The following is a 19,322-nucleotide window of genomic DNA, read 5'->3' as shown; positions in this document are numbered from 1 at the left end:
GGTAGCAGGTTCGAATCCTGCTTCGGGCATGGATGTGTGTGATGTCCTTAGGTTAGTTAGATTTGAGTAGTTCTAAGTTCTAGGGGACTGATGACAGTTGAGTTCCATAGTGCTCAGAGCCATTTAAACCAAACCAAAGAATACTTAGAGGAAGCATGGGTAGTAAGTGCAGTAGTGATATCTACCCAAGTGGTATAACCCTGTCTCCTACAAAATGAGTAAACAAATAATATGTATCAATATATTTTTGACTTTGGTTTGAATTTCGTGTTGTGAGATTTTTCTTGTCCAGCATAGAGTAAGTCATTTTCCTACATATTAGAAAAATCCGCTTGCCACCCTGTCAAACGTCGCTGCTTAATCTACGTACGGTCCTAATGCTGCTGACATCAAAAGTTCCTTCCGTTTTCTTTCCTTTCTCCCCCCACCCCCCCCCCCCCCCTCCCCTCCACTTTCAATTAACATAATGCGTCTCACTGCTGCGGATTCTACGTGGTGCTTGTTCTTTCGAACATGTCGGATAGAACATTCTCCCAGTTATTAAGCCACACCACGTATACTTTAAACTTATGCCACCATACTGGAACCTCACCGATCGTACTTGGTATGGAAATAAAGAGCAACAATTCTAAATACTCATTTATTTTCGTTCGACAAGGTTCTATAAGGGGCGATCAAAAAGTTTCCGTTCCAAAGCCACTCCAATCCATAGTGTACACGACAGTGCTTATGTACGCTCACACCCACGCTGGAATCGCAGAAATCTTCAAATGTGTGTGAACTCATAAGGGACCGGACTGCTGAGGTCATCGATCCCTAGACTTACACACTACTTAAACTAAAAGTGACTTATGCTAAGAACAACGCACACACACACACACACACACAAACAAACACACACACACACACACACACACACACACACACACACACACACACACGCACCTATGCCCGAGGGAGGACTCGAACCTCCGGCGCGAACGGCAGCGCAGTCCGTGACATGACCCCTCTAACCGCGCGGCCATTCCGCACCGCACTGGAATCGCGTTGGGTTGCACATAAGCTGCGGTAGCGCCCTCAGAGAGAAACTTTTTTGTCGCCCTGTATTACCATAATCGGACCAAGATCCTGAAATTCAGTATCGTCGAGACGGGTCACAGAAGCAACACTGAATTTTGGTCCGTCTCTTATGGAAACAACTGCTCTTTTTAAACACTCAAGCATGTTCCAACATCATTGTGCCATCTTCAGTGAGCACTTATATTCAGGTGTGAAATATACAACATGTTTTAAGTAATTATTATTCTAACAAAAGTAGCATTGAAAAATATTTGTTTATTGTGATTATTACGATAGTTCCTAGAATGTTAGGTTGTGTAGGAATGTTTTTACATATGTGGATACTGATAGCTTGCAATATGCAGATAGATTATGTTATTGGGGATTTGACTGGCGAATTAATAAACCAGTTTTTGCTGCTCGAAAAGATTTGGTGACTATATTTTGGATTTTTCTACTGTCATGTTTGCAATAACTGTACTCGGTATCTGTACTCATCTATACACTCATGTGTTGGGAGAAACACACAGTAATACGGTGTAGGTTTTGCAGAAACTCCACTCTCAAATTATAGTTTTGATCTTCAGAAAACACAAAACAAGATAATTATGTAGCTGCTCTGCTCTATAAACCATATATTTAATATCCCCTGTTAGTGCAATCTGGTACAAGTCGCATAATATAAGATTGGTCAGCAATCTCCCGTGTAGACTGATCACATTTTCCCCTACGACTTAGCATATGTGAACATTGCGTATCATATCCCTGCAAACTGTTTCGCCCTGGCACAGGCGTGAGTTGACTGATTCCATTCGACACTCACGGATATATTCACATTAAACCAGGATTTTTGGGTTTGTAAAGTGCATTGTTTTACATTTATGAATATTTAAAGCCCATATTTTCACCAGATTGATATAACTTTCATAGTCTCAAATTTTTGTTTTATTCTTCATGTTACATTACTTATGAAAGAAGATGGTGAGCAAATTTCTTTGATATCATCTTTTCATGTCGAAATCCAATAATCACAATACAAGGACATATCATTTATTCCTAATATATGAAGACTGAACTGTGTAACTTCACACGGGATGCTAGAGGTACCATTTATCACGGTGTTGATACAAACCCCTGAAACACTTATGTAATTTGTAGGCTGTATTGCTTTTACAAGTATTTCATACACTCTGTATTTGTAGCCTGTCAGTACGAGAACAACAAGTTTGTTTTAGTTATCAAATGATTTACCAACACTTACAATTTTATCTTTCAGGTCCTACGTGCACTGTTGGATGCTGGAGCAGAAGTTGATGCGCAGGACACAGAAGAGTCAACAGCACTGCATGTTGCTGCAGCCCACAACAAAGTTGAAGCTGTGAGGCTACTACTGCAACATGGCTGCAATGCGGATATCGAAGATTACAGAGGAGATACACCACTTGCTGTAGCCGCCAGAGAGAAGCATTTCGAAGTGAGTTCCCTGTCACAGTAATTCAGGAAGTTTTGTATAGAATGAGAAAAAACTGGAAGCATATACAAATTCCCTAGTTTATTTACCAACTGGTTTGGCTTGTTTCTTTACATATATGTCCACAGTTCAAAAATGGTTCAGATGGTTCTGAACACTATGGGACTTAACTTCAGAGGTCATCAGTCCACTAGAACTTAGAACTACTTAAACCTAACTAACCTAAGGACATCACACACATCCATGCCCGAGGCAGGATGCGAACCTGCGACCGTAGCGGTCGCGCGGTTCCAGACTGTAGCGCCTAGAACCGCTGGGGCACTCCGGCCGGCACGTCCACAGTCCCATGCAATGTGTTCACAGTTCTTACTCGACTGTCACACGTCTTTATATTATGAAATGGTACGCTGAAAGTACTCGCCGGTATTTAATGATATTTCTTGTTTGATACACTTAAAGGATGCTTCTTCTGCCTGATTTTGTGGTGAAACCCTCTAAAAATTCTCTAAAGGAAAGTCCACGTCTGCAGATGGTATCTATTTCGTACTCTTATTTCAGCAAGCATCTGCAGAGATGAAAATATGTGTGCGAAATGTGAGTATTTTTGTATCTTTAATAACGAATATTTTACAAATGTTAAAGTACCCGTCCAAAGCTGATGACATAAAAGCTGCGAGCGCACTAGAGAGTGATTAGTAACAATTTAAAAAGCAACCTGCGCGGTACATATGAAAAGTGATATACATTAGGACCCATGCAAAAGAACCGTGGTGAGTGGCGCTGTGTCACTTGGGATTTTACAATTATGGGGGGACACAACTAGCTATGAACAGCAAGGGTAAGATACACGCAACATGTATCTGTTGCCTAAAGATAAGGTCATGTGAAGAACGAACATAACCCTCCGGGCATCTCTGTCCGAATTCGATCAGTTTGCAGTATCCTAAAGGGTGTCCACGCTGTGGGCCCTGTAGTGTTATATGGTGCCCAGAAGCGGTGTTGCCTCTATCTTTCGTCTCACACTCCCATAGCAGCAACTGCCATTTCCATAACGTACTACTGATTTCCATATAAGTACATTAGAATCGCACTAACTTCGTGGAAGTAGTTGCCGACCTGTGTGGCCGAGCGGTTCTAGCCGCTTCAGCCTGGAACCGAGTGACCGCTACAGTCGCAGGTTTGAAACCTGCCTCGGGTATGGATGTGTGTGATGTCCTTAGGTTAGTTAGGTTTAAGTACTTCTAAGTTCTAGGGACTGATGACCTCAGATGTTAAGTCCCATAGTGCTCAGAGCCATTTGAACCATTTGGAAATAGTTCCTTGGAACATTAACGAAGCAACAGCAAACGCAAATTGTCTGCCTGTGCTTCATGTTCATGACCATTTTCAAATTATTTATTTCTTAGTGCTAAAATCTACTGATTTCACATCTTTTGTATCTATGAGAACCAAGAACTTTTCAAACCTGCACCTACTGCCTATTGCCCCTTCATTGCTGAGATACTGCTGATCTGGGAGTTTTCAACTACTACTAACTGAGAAGGACACGCATCGAAATGGCAGAGAACTTGTCCGCGAAGGGCTAAGCTCCCGAGTTCGGTTCTCGGTCCGGCACACAGTTTTATTCTGTCAGGAAGTTTCATATCAGCGCACACTCCGCTGCAGAGTGAAAATATCATTCAGGACACACTTGGCTTGGTCTGTTCTTACATTTGTGTTTAACGTGGACATGCTGAACAGTAATGGCTCCGAATTTATTATGTAAAAACTCTTAAGGTTTGTTAAATATAGCAAATGTTATTAAAATTCTTTATGTCTAAATATTTACTTCACAACATAGTCACCCTGGCGATAAATACCTTTCTGTCAGCAAGAGATCAGTTTGTTGATACCGTCACTTTAGAATGTTGGACTTTCTTGACGGAGACACATTCTCGCCTGTGTTTGCACCGCTTCTTCACTATCTAAATGAAGTCACAGAAAGCGTTCTTTAAGTTTTGGAAACAGGTGAAAATCGGATGGGGCCAACTCGGGACTGTATAGAGGATGATCGACGATAGTGAACCCGAGGCATCACTTTGTACCAGATCTCGCTGCGGTCATATGCCGTCTGTCATTGTAATGATGAAGGAGAGGGTGCTCTATGTGTGGACGAAGTTTTCGAATTCGAAGTTAGTTTACAACACGCTGTTTCTCATGAACCGACAAAAGCACGTCACACACCGCCATGTTACACGCTACAGTTCAGAGCCCTTCAGCGACAGAGGGTTGCGGATATATGGACATGAAGAGTGAAGATGTTGTATGTTAATAACGTTTGTTTTGTTTAGGAAGCTTTAAGATATTACACATCGAAAATTAGGAGGCATTAATTTTCAGCACACCTTCGTACATTGGAAACTATGTGCTTCATCATCTCATTTGTATAGCATCTAATTTATTCAAAGCATATTGCTATGAGTTATATATGGTGTTTTCTTTCGGGTGGAAAGATTAATACGTTTCGTGTGGTCCAGTACTTAATCATGCTACGTATATCTGTTCGTGTGAGAAGGGCAATTCTTTCAAACTCACTTCCAAGCACTAGAACGTTTGCCCTTGTGCTTTATTGGTTGTTGTTCTGTACGCTAATCTTGACTGAAAATGGGGTCTTTTATATTTGAATATTGGTTGAAACGAGTAGAATCTGTGGTAACAATGCTGACTCTCATTTTTCTTTTCTGGTTAATAACTCCACTTCTGTGATGTTGTTTAGCAGTCTTTCTGCGAGGGCATACCAGGAACATTGAGTGAATTTTGGAATTCTGTTGTGAAGTTTACACCTTCTTTTTGGGTCAACGTTGTACCAATATATTTAAATATTTTTTATTCGTCTGGTATGAAAATCTGTATTTGCCGATTTGTTTGTTGACTTACGCCAATATTTATTTCTAAACTCGTTCGCTCACATAACAGTTCATTATTTATGTAGTTGCTCTCTATATGACTTTCCGTATTTACTCTGTTGCGCAACCCACATATTAAGACGATTTCGCTGGAATGCTGATCAATGCAACATCTGCCGTCTCCGAGTTGTAGACTACAACGTTCCAGTAAATTGTAGAATATTCGAAAATATTCGATGACATTCGAAAATATTCGTAAAATCTCGGGAACGTTATAGGAAAATCTCAGTTTTTCCCTTGAAACGTATGAGGAGCGCTCAACAAGTACTACACCACGTTTTTTTAAAAGCAGGTTCGTTTTATTCAGGATTCCAGTACACCATAATATTTGTCTCTCTTTTGACTATGTTTCAAACATAATCTCATTTCATGCGACGACCTTACGTCACATTACTGAGAGGGAGATTTGTTTCAAACTGTTGCATCCCTTAGCCCACGGTTCGCGATGTACGCTCACCGGTTGATGGCTGACGCTACAGATCTCACTTTATTAATAATTGTAGTACAGGGTTACATCACCAGTTAGAGTTACATTCTCAGCAAGTGCACCAAGTCCTTTCATCCATATATGTATTTTTCATCATTACTAACTTTATGACAGGAGCGGGTATACAATGTAAAAGGCATATTACTATATACGTAACTAGGTCTAGACTGGGACTTAGCATCTATTCCACAGTGACAGGTCTTGTAAGTCGGTCGGCGAAAGATTAGAGTTCAGGTAGAGACGCATTCTCACATCGGACGATAGATAGAGTAAACCATCCACTTCCAGCACTCCCTGTGCCAGCGTCAAGACTGAAATTAACTCGACATCCACGGAAAAAAATTTGTCCATTCAGTATAACACTTTGTGCGGTTCCATTTGTGCCAAGTTTATTTTCGAGGCTTATTATGTGTTTGTAGACAGGCATGCGGTGGCGACGTTGACGATACACACATCGACGAGGCACAGTGCTTCAATGCTGTTGCAGATAGAGCTCACAGCGGAATGATTCCGCTGGCGTGCACTGCCCGCTTATATAGGGAGCGAACGACCTTGGTTACATAACGCCAGCTTCTTAGTGCATCTCGCCACCATCCACGTACTGCTTGCCACTGAGTGCATCGTTCATGCCAAGTTGGTTAAATAGGCGGAAGTCGGAAGGTACGAGGTCCTGACTGTGGGGTGGATGAGGAAGAACGGTTCAATGAAGTTTCGTAAGCTCCTCTGGGGTGCGCAGACTTGAGTGACGCCATGTTTTGTCATGGAGAAGGAGAAGTTCGTTTTGAGTTTTATGACAAGGAACACGCTTAAGTTGTTTCTTCAGTTCCCTGAGGGTACCACAATACCAAACAGAGTTGATTGTTGGGCAATGAGGGAGAACATCAAAGGGAAGAAGTCCCTCAGAATCCCAGAAGACCGTCGTCTTGACTTTAGCGGCTGAACGTGTGACTTTGAACGTTTTCTTGGTGGAGAGATGATGTGGCTCCACTCCATGGATTGCCATTTTGTTTCCGATTCAAAGTGATGAACCCGTTCTACAAAAAATTGTCACGATCTGCTTCGTACCGCACAAGTAATTCCGCACAGGTGGTCCTCCGTTGCTCTCCGCGTTCTTCAATTAGGCTGCTAGGAGCCCAGTGGGCACACACCTCTGAGAACCCCGACTGGTGGACGAGTGTGTCAGCACTGCCAACAGAGACGTCCGGCTGAGCTGCGAAGTTTATGACTGTGATCCGTCGATCAGGTCGATTAAGTGTGTGTGCACGTTCCAACACTGCACGTGTCGCAGTTCTTCGCGGCCGGCCGGTACGCGCGAGATCGGAGTGGTTTGCGCGACCTTGATGCCTTGATGACAGACGCCTTAGAAAATAACACCTCTCTGCCTGGAAAGAAACCTACGTTACAGACGCCATTTTGAAAGCGACATATAGCGCCACCACTTACCGGAAATGATGCTATAAGGGCTAAGATAGGAATATTCCACGATGTCCCATAACAAATTCCGGATTTTTTCAGTCGAAACTGGTGGAGAAGAACATGTTTCATTACTTATCGAAAGTCGAATGAGACAGAAGATGTCCTGGTGACTTGTACGGTGTACTGGCATCCATATCAAACAATCGCACCATCATAGACAGAACACCTACGACAGCATAATCACTACACTGTACAAAGGAAGCTCCAAGACCAGTACGAGACACAAAATCTAAGGATTTGCGGTGGGGGTTCTGAAGGTACATAAACTTCACCCACCCTTCCATTCTATCCCTCTTCCGCTCTAGCTGTACTCCTCATTCTCGTTGCTACCTCTGAATCATGGAGTCACAGGGGCAATTTCCCGCTGGGTTGGGGATTTTCTCTACCTGGGGACTGGGTGTTCCTGTTGTCCTCATCATCGTATCATCACTCATGAGTAGGGCTACACTGGACTGTGTATAGATTGGAAATGTCCATGGACGCTGATGACCACGCAGTTGAGCGCCCCACGAACCAATCATCATCATCATAATCGACCTACTCTTGCAATCTATAGAGTTTATATCTAAAATCCCACCTGCTTGGTTGTTATAATTAAACTTTCCCAATTTAACATGTTAGAACACAGAAGGTAATTACTGTACGAGGACCAAATATGGTAGCATTAATGTCAAGGACACTCAGAAGAGAAATAATGCACAATCAATTAGATTGAAGGACCTTTAATGTGCTGCTACAGTACATCATACCATTACATACCGGTACCATTAGTGCTACAAAATGGGCTCAATATTGCGCACACCAGTGCTCGGAAGGTCTGAAAGCGCAGCTTTGCTTTCTGCAGAGCAAAGGGACGCATGTCCGTAGGTATGCTGGCTACCTCTCTTGATATGTTGTGTTTCAGACCAGCACATGTGTGAATGTTCCTCAGGTAAACCCTGTCCTTCAGGTAGTCCCACAAAAAGAAATCACAGAGAGTGAGATCAGGTTATGGCGCCTGCCAAGCATTTCGAAAGGATCAGCAGATGATTCGATCGTTTCGAAATGTGTTTCGGAGAAGCAGGCGAACTTCTCTAGCCATGTGCGGTGGGGCTCATCTTGCATGAAAACTGATGAGTTCAATGCGTCTCTCTCCTGTAGGGTGGGTATAACGTGTGCCAAAGCATATTGCGGTATCGTTGGCCAGTCACACTGGACGTCTTTGGTCGCAGAGCTCCAACCTGTTCAAAAAAAGAATGGGTCAATGATGAATGTAGCCGTGCAGTCACACCGTACGGTGACACGTTCACCATACAGAGGAACTTCGTGCACAGTGACTGGCTGTGAAGATTCCCACTCTTGGCCATTCTGTGCGTTCACCTCACCCGTCATAGAAAAATGAGCTCCGTCTGAATGTAGGATGGACCAGGACCAGCCCTCGTCAACTCCAATCCTTGGGAGAAACTGGACAGCGAAGTGAACACTTCGTTGCACAGTACGATATGGATCATGTACAAATACCATTTCAGAATGGTTCGAAGCACCTCCTTTACAGTGGACCACGGTATGTTCCTGTTGTGACACAGCACGCGTACTGCCTGACGATCGGGAACTGCACGCAGCGTTGTCTGCCACAGCAGCAGCGATTTCATCAGCCACCTGTGGCGCAACCGGTCGTCGGCCTCTTCCCGTGGCGACGCCCCGTTCTACAGTTGATTCGAACTTCATCATCATGCTCCGCACAACGGGTGGAGAGAGAGGACCCTTCCGTAATTCTTTCAGCTAGCGATATTCTCGAAGTGCAGCTGCAGCGTTACTGTTGTTTTGATAATGGAATTTTACCAATAATGCCCTGCTCCTTGTGTCGAAGCAAATGCTGATACATCAACAAGCGCACTGCAACTGGTCAGATGTGTGAGACTATGAATCACGATTAGTGATCACCGCACCTGGTGGCCATAGTTGGAACTTGGCAGTGGTGCTGTAATGCATGGGCATCATGGACCCCATACTCTGGACATTAACGCTATCAAACCTGGTACTCGTAAGGTAATTAGTTTACGTGTTATAATGTGTTAAATAGGGGTAGTTTAATGACACACATCAAAAAAGTTTTACATCACCCCGGTTTCCAGAACTCATGCAGATAGATGTTGACTGTGGATATTGTAGCACAGACACAGTCCCTTTGACTGTTCAGAGATGTCACTAAACCCAAACATAGATGTAAACAACCATACATGAGCAGCGCCTATTAGACGGAGGAGTCCGACAGCCGATCAGTTCCAGTCATTCCACCAGGAAGGATGTATACGGCTCGTGCTGTCTGTAGTTCAACCATACGGTCAATAATGCAGTTCGATCGCGTCCGCATTGTTCCTTTGTGCCAGTAAGGGCTCTCAACAAGGGAAGTGCCAGGCATCTCTGAGTGAACCAAACCGATGTTATTCGGACATGGAGGAGATACAGACAGAGATAGGAACTGTCGATGAAATGTCTCGCTCAGCCCCCCAAGGGCTACTAAGCAGTGGATGACCGCTACCTACTTGTTATGGGTCGGAGGAACGGTAACAGCAACGCCACCACGTTGAATAATGCTTTCCGGGCAGCCTCAGGGCATCGTGTTAGGAGTCTAAGTGTTCGCAATAGGTTGCATGATGCGCAACTTAACTACCGAAGTACATCGCGAGGTCCATCTTTCCAACCACACCATGCAGCGCGGTACAGATAGACCCAACAAAATGCTGAATGGACCGCTCAGGACTGGCATCACGTTCTCTCCACCGATGAGTGTCGCATATGTCTTTAACCAGACAATCGTCGGAGACGCGTTTGGAGGCAATCTGGTCAGGCTAAACGCGTTAGACACACTGTCCAGCGAGTACAGTAAGGTGGAGGTTCCCTGCTGTTTTGAGGTGGCATTATGTGGGTCCGACGTACGCCGCTAGTGGTCATGGAAGGCGCCGTAACGGCTGTGCGATACGTGAATGCCATCCTCCGACTGATAGTGCAATAATATCGGCAGCATATTGATATTGACGGGGCATTTCTCTTCACGGACGACAATTAGCACACCTATCATGTACATCTAGTGAATGGCTTTCCTCAGGATAATAACATCGCTCGACTAGAGTGGCCAGCATGTACTCCAGACATGAACCCTATCGAACATGCCTTGGACAGATTGAAAAGGACTGTTTAAGGACGACGTGACCGACCAAGCAGGCCGGAGTAGCCGAGCGGTTCTAGGCGCTACAGTCTGGAGCCGCGCGACAGCTACGGTCGCAAGTTCGAATCCTGCCTCGGGCATGGATGTGTGTAATGTCCTTAGGTTACTTAGGTTTAAGTAGCTCTAAGTTCTATGGGACTGATGACCTCAGATGTTAAATTCCATAGTGCTCAGAGCCATTTGAACCATTTTGACCCACCAACCACTCTGAGAGATCAACTCCGAATCGCCGTTCAGGAGTGGGGCAAACTGGACAACAATGCCTTGATGAACTTGTGGATAGTATGCCACGACGAATACAAAAAATGGTTCAAATGGCTCTGAGCACTATGGGACTCAACTGCTGAGGTCATTAGTACCCTAGAACTTAGAACTAGTTAAACCTAACTAACCTAAGGACATCACAAACATCCATGCCCGAGGCAGGATTCGAACCTGCGACCGTAGCGATCTTGCGGTTCCCGACTGCAGCGCCTTTAACCGCACGGCCACTTCGGCCGGCACGACGAATACATGCATGCATCAATAAAAGAGGATGTGCTACAGGGTATTTGAGGTATTGATGTGTACAGCAGTCTGGACCACCACCTCTGAAGGTCTCACTATGTGGTCGAACAACATGCAATGTGTGATTTTCATGAGCACTGGAAGGGGCGGAATCATGTTTATATTGATCTCTAGTCCAATATTCTATACGGGTTCCTCAACCCTCGGAACCGAGGTAATCGAATACTTCTTTGATGTGTGTTGGCTCAAATGGCTCTGAGCACTATGGGACTTAACGGCTGTGGTCATCAGTCCCCTGGAACTTAGAAGTACTTAAACCTAACTAACCTAAGGACATCACACACATCCATGCCCGAGGCAGGATTCGAACCTGCGACCGCAGCAGTCGCTCGGTTCCGGACTGAGCGCCTAGAACCGCTAGACCACCGCGGCCGGCTTGATATGTGTATAACCACACGATAGTACAACGATGAAAATATCCTGCTGTTAAAAGCGCCCTAAATCTCTTTCTACAGACGACGTTAGTGTTTCATAGTCAGCAAAATTTTAACTCCAAAATGTTGGTTTTCGTAGCACCCATTGCAGTAACAGACGAAAGTCAAAAATAAGCACTGTTAGTGACGTCACATCCATATATTCTAACTTTCACCATGAAACTGTCCTGTCGTACCTTCACTCTGAAGCTGTAACAGACCACGTCCAGAGTCTGCGAGTTCTTTGTCAATCCACTTGAGAGGCACGCAAACAGTCAGTCAGCGGTCTAAAGCCGATACACGCAGACCAGACTCGCTCATCCCAGACTAACTGATAAACACTGGTAGTATCTTATTTATAGGTATCAAACGTGGGTATTTTCGGTAGTAGGCAGAAACTGAATAATAATTAAATAAACAGTTTAAGTACTTGCAAAATCTACAAGGAAACTCAAAATATAGCGCGTCTTTATGGTACAAGAGAGAAAAGATGAGAGTTCCATTTCAAAACACATACGTAAAGGTATAGCCATAAAGGTTTAACTATCAAGTCGAAAACTTTGAATTATCCGTAACTTTTAATTCACAAAAACTACGATTAAATAATGGTTTTAACAACGAACAACATGAAGTCCACTTCATGTACTAAATTAAAATCAAAGGAATGATACAATGACCGATATTTGAGTAGCAACAAATTCGCTAAAACCTATGTCTATTGGCTTCAGTCTTCTGAGAAAAAAGCCTAGGTTCCACGGCTTTGTCCCAAATAGTTCCTTTCTTTTCAGCTTGGAAGTTTATGAAGTTCTCAGTACTTGGTTGTTGTTACCGACCAGCCCCAACAGATGGCTCTGACGTGGTACCATTATAAAACCCGATATACGTGATGTATTCAGACTTCCATTTCTCATCCCGTAACATTTACCCGTACTACCACAAAATATCAACAAAGGTGTTAGTATTTTCACACAGAATACTGTAAAATAGCATTACGTTATTTTAACTTTTTTGTGACATACCTTTCACCCTTTCAGACCAACTGACTACAATTATTTACATTAAATTTTCCTTTCGCTTTGTAGGAACAGAAACATTTCTCCCCAGTGGAAACCCCGTGTGAACATTTCTGAATGTTCAGTATTTTCATCATGTACAAGTGCTGCCAACTGTTGGGCTTCAGTAGAAAAATATCAACTAGTCAGTGTAGCAGCACACAGCAGATTTTAAACGGCAGAATATATAGGAGTGGTTGGTTAGCTATATTTCACTGTATGAATGAATATTATTATTATTGCTGTAGTGCATGATAATGAATGAACAGCTTATTTATTAAAACAATGAATATTTCAAAATAAGTTATTTTTAGTCCATAAAAAGAAGCCAAGTGTGCAAGCATATTTTGAGAACCATTACATATTTTTGTATAAATCTTGCATCTAAAATCATTAAAAAATCACCTAAGGCAATTACAGCATGTAAGAAAAATTTTCTTCCTCCAGAAAAATTCAGGTCTGAAAGAGTTAAAGAAATTGAAAATCTCAATCAAGTGACTTACTCAAGAGCTTCGGGGTGTCACGACTAGTCTGTCACAGTTGCGAGTATTATGGTTATTTTGGCATACGAGAAGTTCAGCCGGATCTCTTTTTCCAGTATAGCTGTTTCTCTTGCAGATTGTGGAAGTAATGGCCGCCTCAAACCTGCGAAGTCCGCGGAATGACGACTGGACATGTCTGCAGTGGGCGGCTGCCTGTGGAAGTACCAAGGTAAGTCGGCTTCGGCCCTCTGCCTACCACTCTAGACAGGATTTCTTGAGACGCTGCGTCCTAGGTCCGATTTATATTTTCGGTAAATTTCATAGTACATAACAACCTATCGCGTTCGGAGGCGGCTGAATAAGAGGATGGTGACAATATTGCCCTAGAGATAAGAGGGCTTGGATGTGTTTAGTCCTCCCGTCATTTCATCCCCGGCTAGAGAGTAGGATTTCAACAAGAATTCAAGAATGCGATATTAGGATTTAGAAGTATGGGGCCGAGTAGATGGTAGTTAACCACAAATGCTCTTTACCATCATTTTGCAGTGGATATCACGAAATTTGCTATTTCGCTTGAACTTCCCGTCGTAGCGGCTGGCTGTGAAAGTTGGTGGTTAAATTTTGTAGTCAGGCAAAGCAACGGAAAAGCTGTCTCTGTAACAATTCGGCAGTCAACAGTCGTGACGTCATTGGATCACTCTCACAACTGCTGCTACTCGATCGCTGAAGGAGCTGTCTAGCAAACATGGCGACTTACTGGTGCAATAAAATATATTCAGCGTTATACCGTATTTGAATTACAATGCCAAATAGACATGAAAATCACCACTTCAGCTGTAGGGCTTTTTACGTTGTAATTCACGACCGGATTCGGGCTAACAAATGCCCATCACCAGGTGCAGTTAGCGAAAGAAATAATGGAAGTGAGTTGTAGGTAGGGGGGTCCCACCCCAATTTTGATATCAAATTGATATGCCAATTAATTAAATGGATTAATTAATTGACCCCTCACCCCCACTCCCAACCCCGATGACGTCGTGTGTTTCCCTTAGCTGGTACGTGGGCGCCCGCCCCCTTTCCACCCACCCCTATCCCTCCCCCTTCCCCACCTATCCTAGTGGCGGGAATTTAGAATTTTGGTGGGGATTTCTTTGTGCCAGGGCTGTGGTGACGTCCTGTCACCTCCTTCCCCCGCCTCCCCCAACAACTGGGAATTGTCTGGAAATTGAAGTTTCGGTGGGAATTTTTTTCCTCCGCTCACGTAACCAGAATTGGCAGCAGAGGTTCGGTCTATGCTGTGCTGCTGTTGTGGAAGCATTGCAATGTGTTAGAGCAGTGACATGAATGTGAGGGATAGAGCAGCTTTCAGTAGCTGTACTACACATACGCATTTGAAGGTGGACTGTCTACTAGGGGATGGAAGAAGTATTCAGTTCAGCATATTCTGACAGTGCAGAGGGATGGAGCCAAGATGCATGTTGCAACCTATGAATGATTATATACATGCGCAAACTCCCGAGATATTCCACATGAAGCTTTCATTCTTCCAAAATGCAAGAGGTGGGCAGTTGATGCTAATTCGCTTCAGTGGATGCATATTTGTATACATGATATATACCATTGAATAGCTCCAACTGCTCATACCTATCCAGTTCCTCCTCCAGCAGCCCATCCTCGTTGCTGTGCGGAATGTGTTCTATTGGGGAGTTGTTGGTGTCTGACTGGGAGGACTTTAACAGATATGTTGCCCGTAAGCAAACAGCCGAGGACTGCGCCCATAACCTGCTACATGCAGAGTGGAAGGGAGTTACACTGGATGAGTGCATGGAAAAGAAGAGAATTACTCTTCAGCAGATAATGGTTATACAACGGAATGGTATCAGGATGCATTCTGCAAGTTGGACAGACCGATGCTGCTGTTTTAACTGCCTGTCAGTTTTCAAATTCACAGTCAGTTTTCCACCTCACAAGAGACGTCTGCCTCTGATCCAGAGGACCAAGCGACTGATCCAGTTCGCAATTATGCTGCCAGAGGCCCTTGAAATTGGCAATAACCAATAGGAACGCAGCAACTGACCACATTTGGGATACAAGGCGGCCCTGCAGCTCTGCAGCCTCAGTAGTAATCAGCATGGAGCTACAGCCAAGATCGTCCTGTGCTCCCCAGCCACAACAGCAGCAAAACAGATCGAAACCGCGGAAGCTTATGTACCTCTTGATTAATGTCTGTGTGAGGAAGATGAAGTCTTTGTGCTGCTATCATCGCTTGTGACATTTTTATTCTTTGCTCATCAGTGGATGCGACATCTTCCAGCCTGTCAGGGTCTGAAACAGCGACGTGTCCCAGCCAGTTGACACTCACAGCAGCAGCAGCAGCAGTACCCTCTGATCCTGTCGCGCACCTGGTCAGCTTTATAGAACATGACAATCTGCTGTTGCTGTCGGTTGAAGACACCCAGCTAACCCCAGACTCGCTGAAGTGCACTGGGGGTCCTAAACAGCATGACATAGGTCGGTTCTGGACGCCATTATACGCACCATAGCAGAATATTCCATTGATACTGCATGGGCAAAGTAATGATGCAGTGGAAGAGAAGATACCAATTAAGCCCTGTGCATCACTGATGTTCACTTTTGTGTGTAATTTAATTGCTAGTGGTTGTAAGCGTTTACATACTGGTATAGAGACAACCACAAACATAGGCTCGCATGTTCTGATAGAGATGGAGAATGCAGCTGAAAGTGTTAAACTGCGTTTTATGAAGGTTGGATGGGTTCATCAAGCAGCAGTTGATCGCTGGGTGACAACTGAGCTGTCCTCCTCCGGACATTTACTGTGCTGCTCTAACTTTATCCATCGCAACAGTGTACAATGACTCTGCACTCTGTACGAAATTGGGTGACATATCCATTCATCTACAGTGCTCCACCTTTACTAACCTGTTCGGTCTACATATGGTGCTATCCATCCTGTTGGAAAGATTGAACAGATGGCTGCCCTGTGTTAAAAATGTGTGTAGAGACATTGCAGAGTATCTAAGTCTGAACAGTATGCATGTAGACGACTTCGGACAGTGGGTCAGTATGGTGCCAACGAAAACTAATGTGCTGCCAATAAGTTTGAGAACAATGAGTGCTGAACTTTGTGCTCGCAAGAAAGCTTCATTTTCTATATTCTGTACTGGTAACAAGATCAGGAATGAATCTGTTGTTGTAGTGCATTCGGTCTATGATTATTGAATAAAAATGTATATAACTATGTACGGGTTTTTATTTCTTACCTCGCAATATACTGAAAGTACTAAACCTACTGCCACTGCAAACATGCAACAACAGATAATAATGTCATTTAACTAAATTCTCTGAAAAAAAAAACCATTACACACAAGTACCTGAGGTATCAGTATTATGGCGGGGCGTAGTGTTCATTATTTTATGTAAAAACCCACTGATCGCCTGTACCTGACGTAGTATGTATCGTGGCAGGGAGGGTGAAGCGTGAAGACTTTGTTGTAAGCGGCTGTAGCTGTGAAGGTGTGCAAGAAGACCGGAAGAAGAATGGCGTACTCCTTCCCAAACACATAATGCAATAATTGTAGATCCATCCAACAGAAGCAAGAGAAATGTTTTCATGTCGCTGCTATCACATGCGGATGGAGTCTGCTTTGAGCATGTATGTGTATTTTCAAAAGTGTTGTTTCAGCCCACCTATTACCGGAGATATTGCAGTATGTTGATGGTGTGACATACACGACATTCGATGATAGCAGTGATATCCCTCCGCAGAAACAGTAAAGCCAAACAAACTGTTCATGTTTGGCGATGTTGCTGCGGAAAATAAAGCTCAAATTCGACGATATTTCTGTATCGGGCTGTCGACGTATTTATCTGAGTCAGACATATCCCAGAAATGCAAAACAGCTGGTGAGTGGTAATGCAAACAGGGCAATGTGATTTTAAAACGCATTAACCAGGCTCATGTAGGAACCGATAAGTCGTTCAATGGTTTTGTAAAGTCGTGTGCAGATTGCTGGAATCACTCGAAGTATGGGTTTCACTTTATTGATAAAAGAAGAAAACTGAATGACTGCAGGTACAGGCGGAGCTTCCAGGAGTTCTTATACACATAGCCATGGAAAGAGGTGAGTAAATCAGTGTAGGCATCACCATGTATAAATTTGCATGCATGCTGGAAGCTTAGTATGATGCGATGGGTGTGCATAGACAAAACACTCGCTTATACATGGACGCTTAAGTTAAAACTCTCGAACGCATAGTTGGAGGCGAACGCCAGGAACTAGAGACGTATTGTTACACTCTTCTGAGACTGAACAATACATTGAATGATCGGGTTAATGCAATTGAGAAGAAAGTAAACGAATTAACTTAAGGGGGAAATACCTGTTATTGAGAAGGGGACGTTGTATGAACGGGTTAACTCAATTAAAAAGAAAGTAGGTTACTCAAATGAAGGGAAAATAGCTGTTTTTCGAGGAGGGGGAGTCATATAAGAAGAAGAAAAGCGGATATATAAAACCTCAAGCAGCGCAGAAATCCGATTAGTGTACAACGCGACGTCGACGAAGCATAATGTCATCGAGGCACTCAAGGTCGTTCGAGAGAAGTTACAGTTGCTGAGGTCAGAGCATGTGAAGTAGGAGCAGACAGTGCGAGATACCTTCAAACGAGTTACTCAATCTCTCGATAAACTCTCAGCGTAATTCCACAACGACGACGAAGACGGTATTGCTGATTCCATTGCCGTCAAGCGACGCTAGGATAGTCAAACATTCGGTGTCGGTGGTGAGAAAGCGTAGATATTGGGCACACAGCCTAACTATAACTTTAAATGAAAAGACAATACAGATCGGTGATCGACAGTTTCAAAAAATACCCAGTCTACTTAACCTTCTTTAGATAAGACCTACAAAAACTGTAAATTATTCGCCTACAGATCTAGAAGTTTATCGTGAACTACTGCATTTGACTCATCTGTATAAGAATGCAAAAAGCTGAAGCAACGTCAAATACAAATCCATTACAAAACCTATATTGAATGATGGAAAAAATAGCAGTGGTTATGGTATTGACATTCAGCGTAAAAGAATGAGCAATTGACTCCTATAGTCTATATATTACGATGACCCCAATGAGTTAATAGACTGGCTATGACTGCTCATGACATCAGCTATCACTGGTAATACAGCTCATTTGAATGAAGTTGTTTAAATAATTTCTGAGCTTAGAGAGACAGGTATCGTCGCATAAGTATGGAGACTGAAGTTGGAGAACTGCACAAACCAGCATGCAATACATAATCCCGAAAACCTGTGGTAGGAGAATCTCGTCGACATGAGGAATTATTCACGTGTGAAAACGGATTCAAATATATTTTAATGGTCATTAATTCTCATTCTAAATTTCCCTGGATATTACCCGTGAAAGCGAAAGCAGGGAAGGATGTAACGCATGTGATTGAGCGTCTGCTGCAGACGGGGACGAATCAAAGCCCAGACAGCCTTCAAACAGATCGCAGTGGTTAGTTTTACGATAGATATTTCAAGACTCATAGAGCGGTATGAAATACATCACTACTCGACATTCGCCCACCCGAAGGCGAGTCCGCAGCTCGTGGTCGTGCTGTAGCGTTCTCGCTTCCTGCGCCCGGGTTCCCGGGTTCGGCTCCCGGCGGGGTCAGGGATTTTCTCTGCCTCGTGATGACTGGGTGTTGTGTGATGTCCTTAGGTTAGTTACTTTTAAGTAGTTCTAAGTTCTAGGGGACTGATGACCATAGATGTTAAGTCCCATAGTGCTCAGAGCCATTTGAACCATTTTGAAGGCGAGTATCGTGGAACGCCTGAACAGAACAGTGAAATCCAAAATGTAGATGCAATTCAGTCTTCATGGCTCACACAAATGGACCGATATCTCTTCGGAAATAACTGTATAGTATAATCGAACCAAACATCCCACAACAAAAATTAGACCAATCGATCTTCGTGATAATAGGCTTCTAGATACAGTATACAATCATATTAAAATCCTAGATCCACACAAACAGCAATTTAATGTAGGAGATTTACTACGTATTTCAAAACAAACATGCCAAACTGGTCAACCGAGATATTCACAGTTTCAGTTATACAGAGAAAGAATCCCAAA

The 19,322-nt window shown here is 43.6% G+C and overlaps 1 protein-coding gene across 1 annotated transcript in view; it reads left to right on the top strand.

Moving 5' to 3' along the window:
• The window catches only part of LOC126474509 (serine/threonine-protein phosphatase 6 regulatory ankyrin repeat subunit A-like), a 172,604-nt gene that overhangs the window by 31,070 nt on the left and 122,212 nt on the right, over positions 1 to 19,322 (top strand). Inside the window, exons 3-4 of the mRNA XM_050101980.1 lie at positions 2,336 to 2,533; positions 13,297 to 13,389. Coding sequence (XP_049957937.1) covers positions 2,336 to 2,533; positions 13,297 to 13,389 — 291 coding nt within the window. The remainder of the gene's footprint in view (positions 1 to 2,335; positions 2,534 to 13,296; positions 13,390 to 19,322) is intronic.

This window comes from Schistocerca serialis, chromosome 4, assembly GCF_023864345.2.
Source record: "Schistocerca serialis cubense isolate TAMUIC-IGC-003099 chromosome 4, iqSchSeri2.2, whole genome shotgun sequence".
NCBI lineage: Eukaryota > Metazoa > Arthropoda > Insecta > Orthoptera > Acrididae > Schistocerca > Schistocerca serialis.
This window is presented reverse-complemented; position numbering and strand designations above follow the sequence as displayed.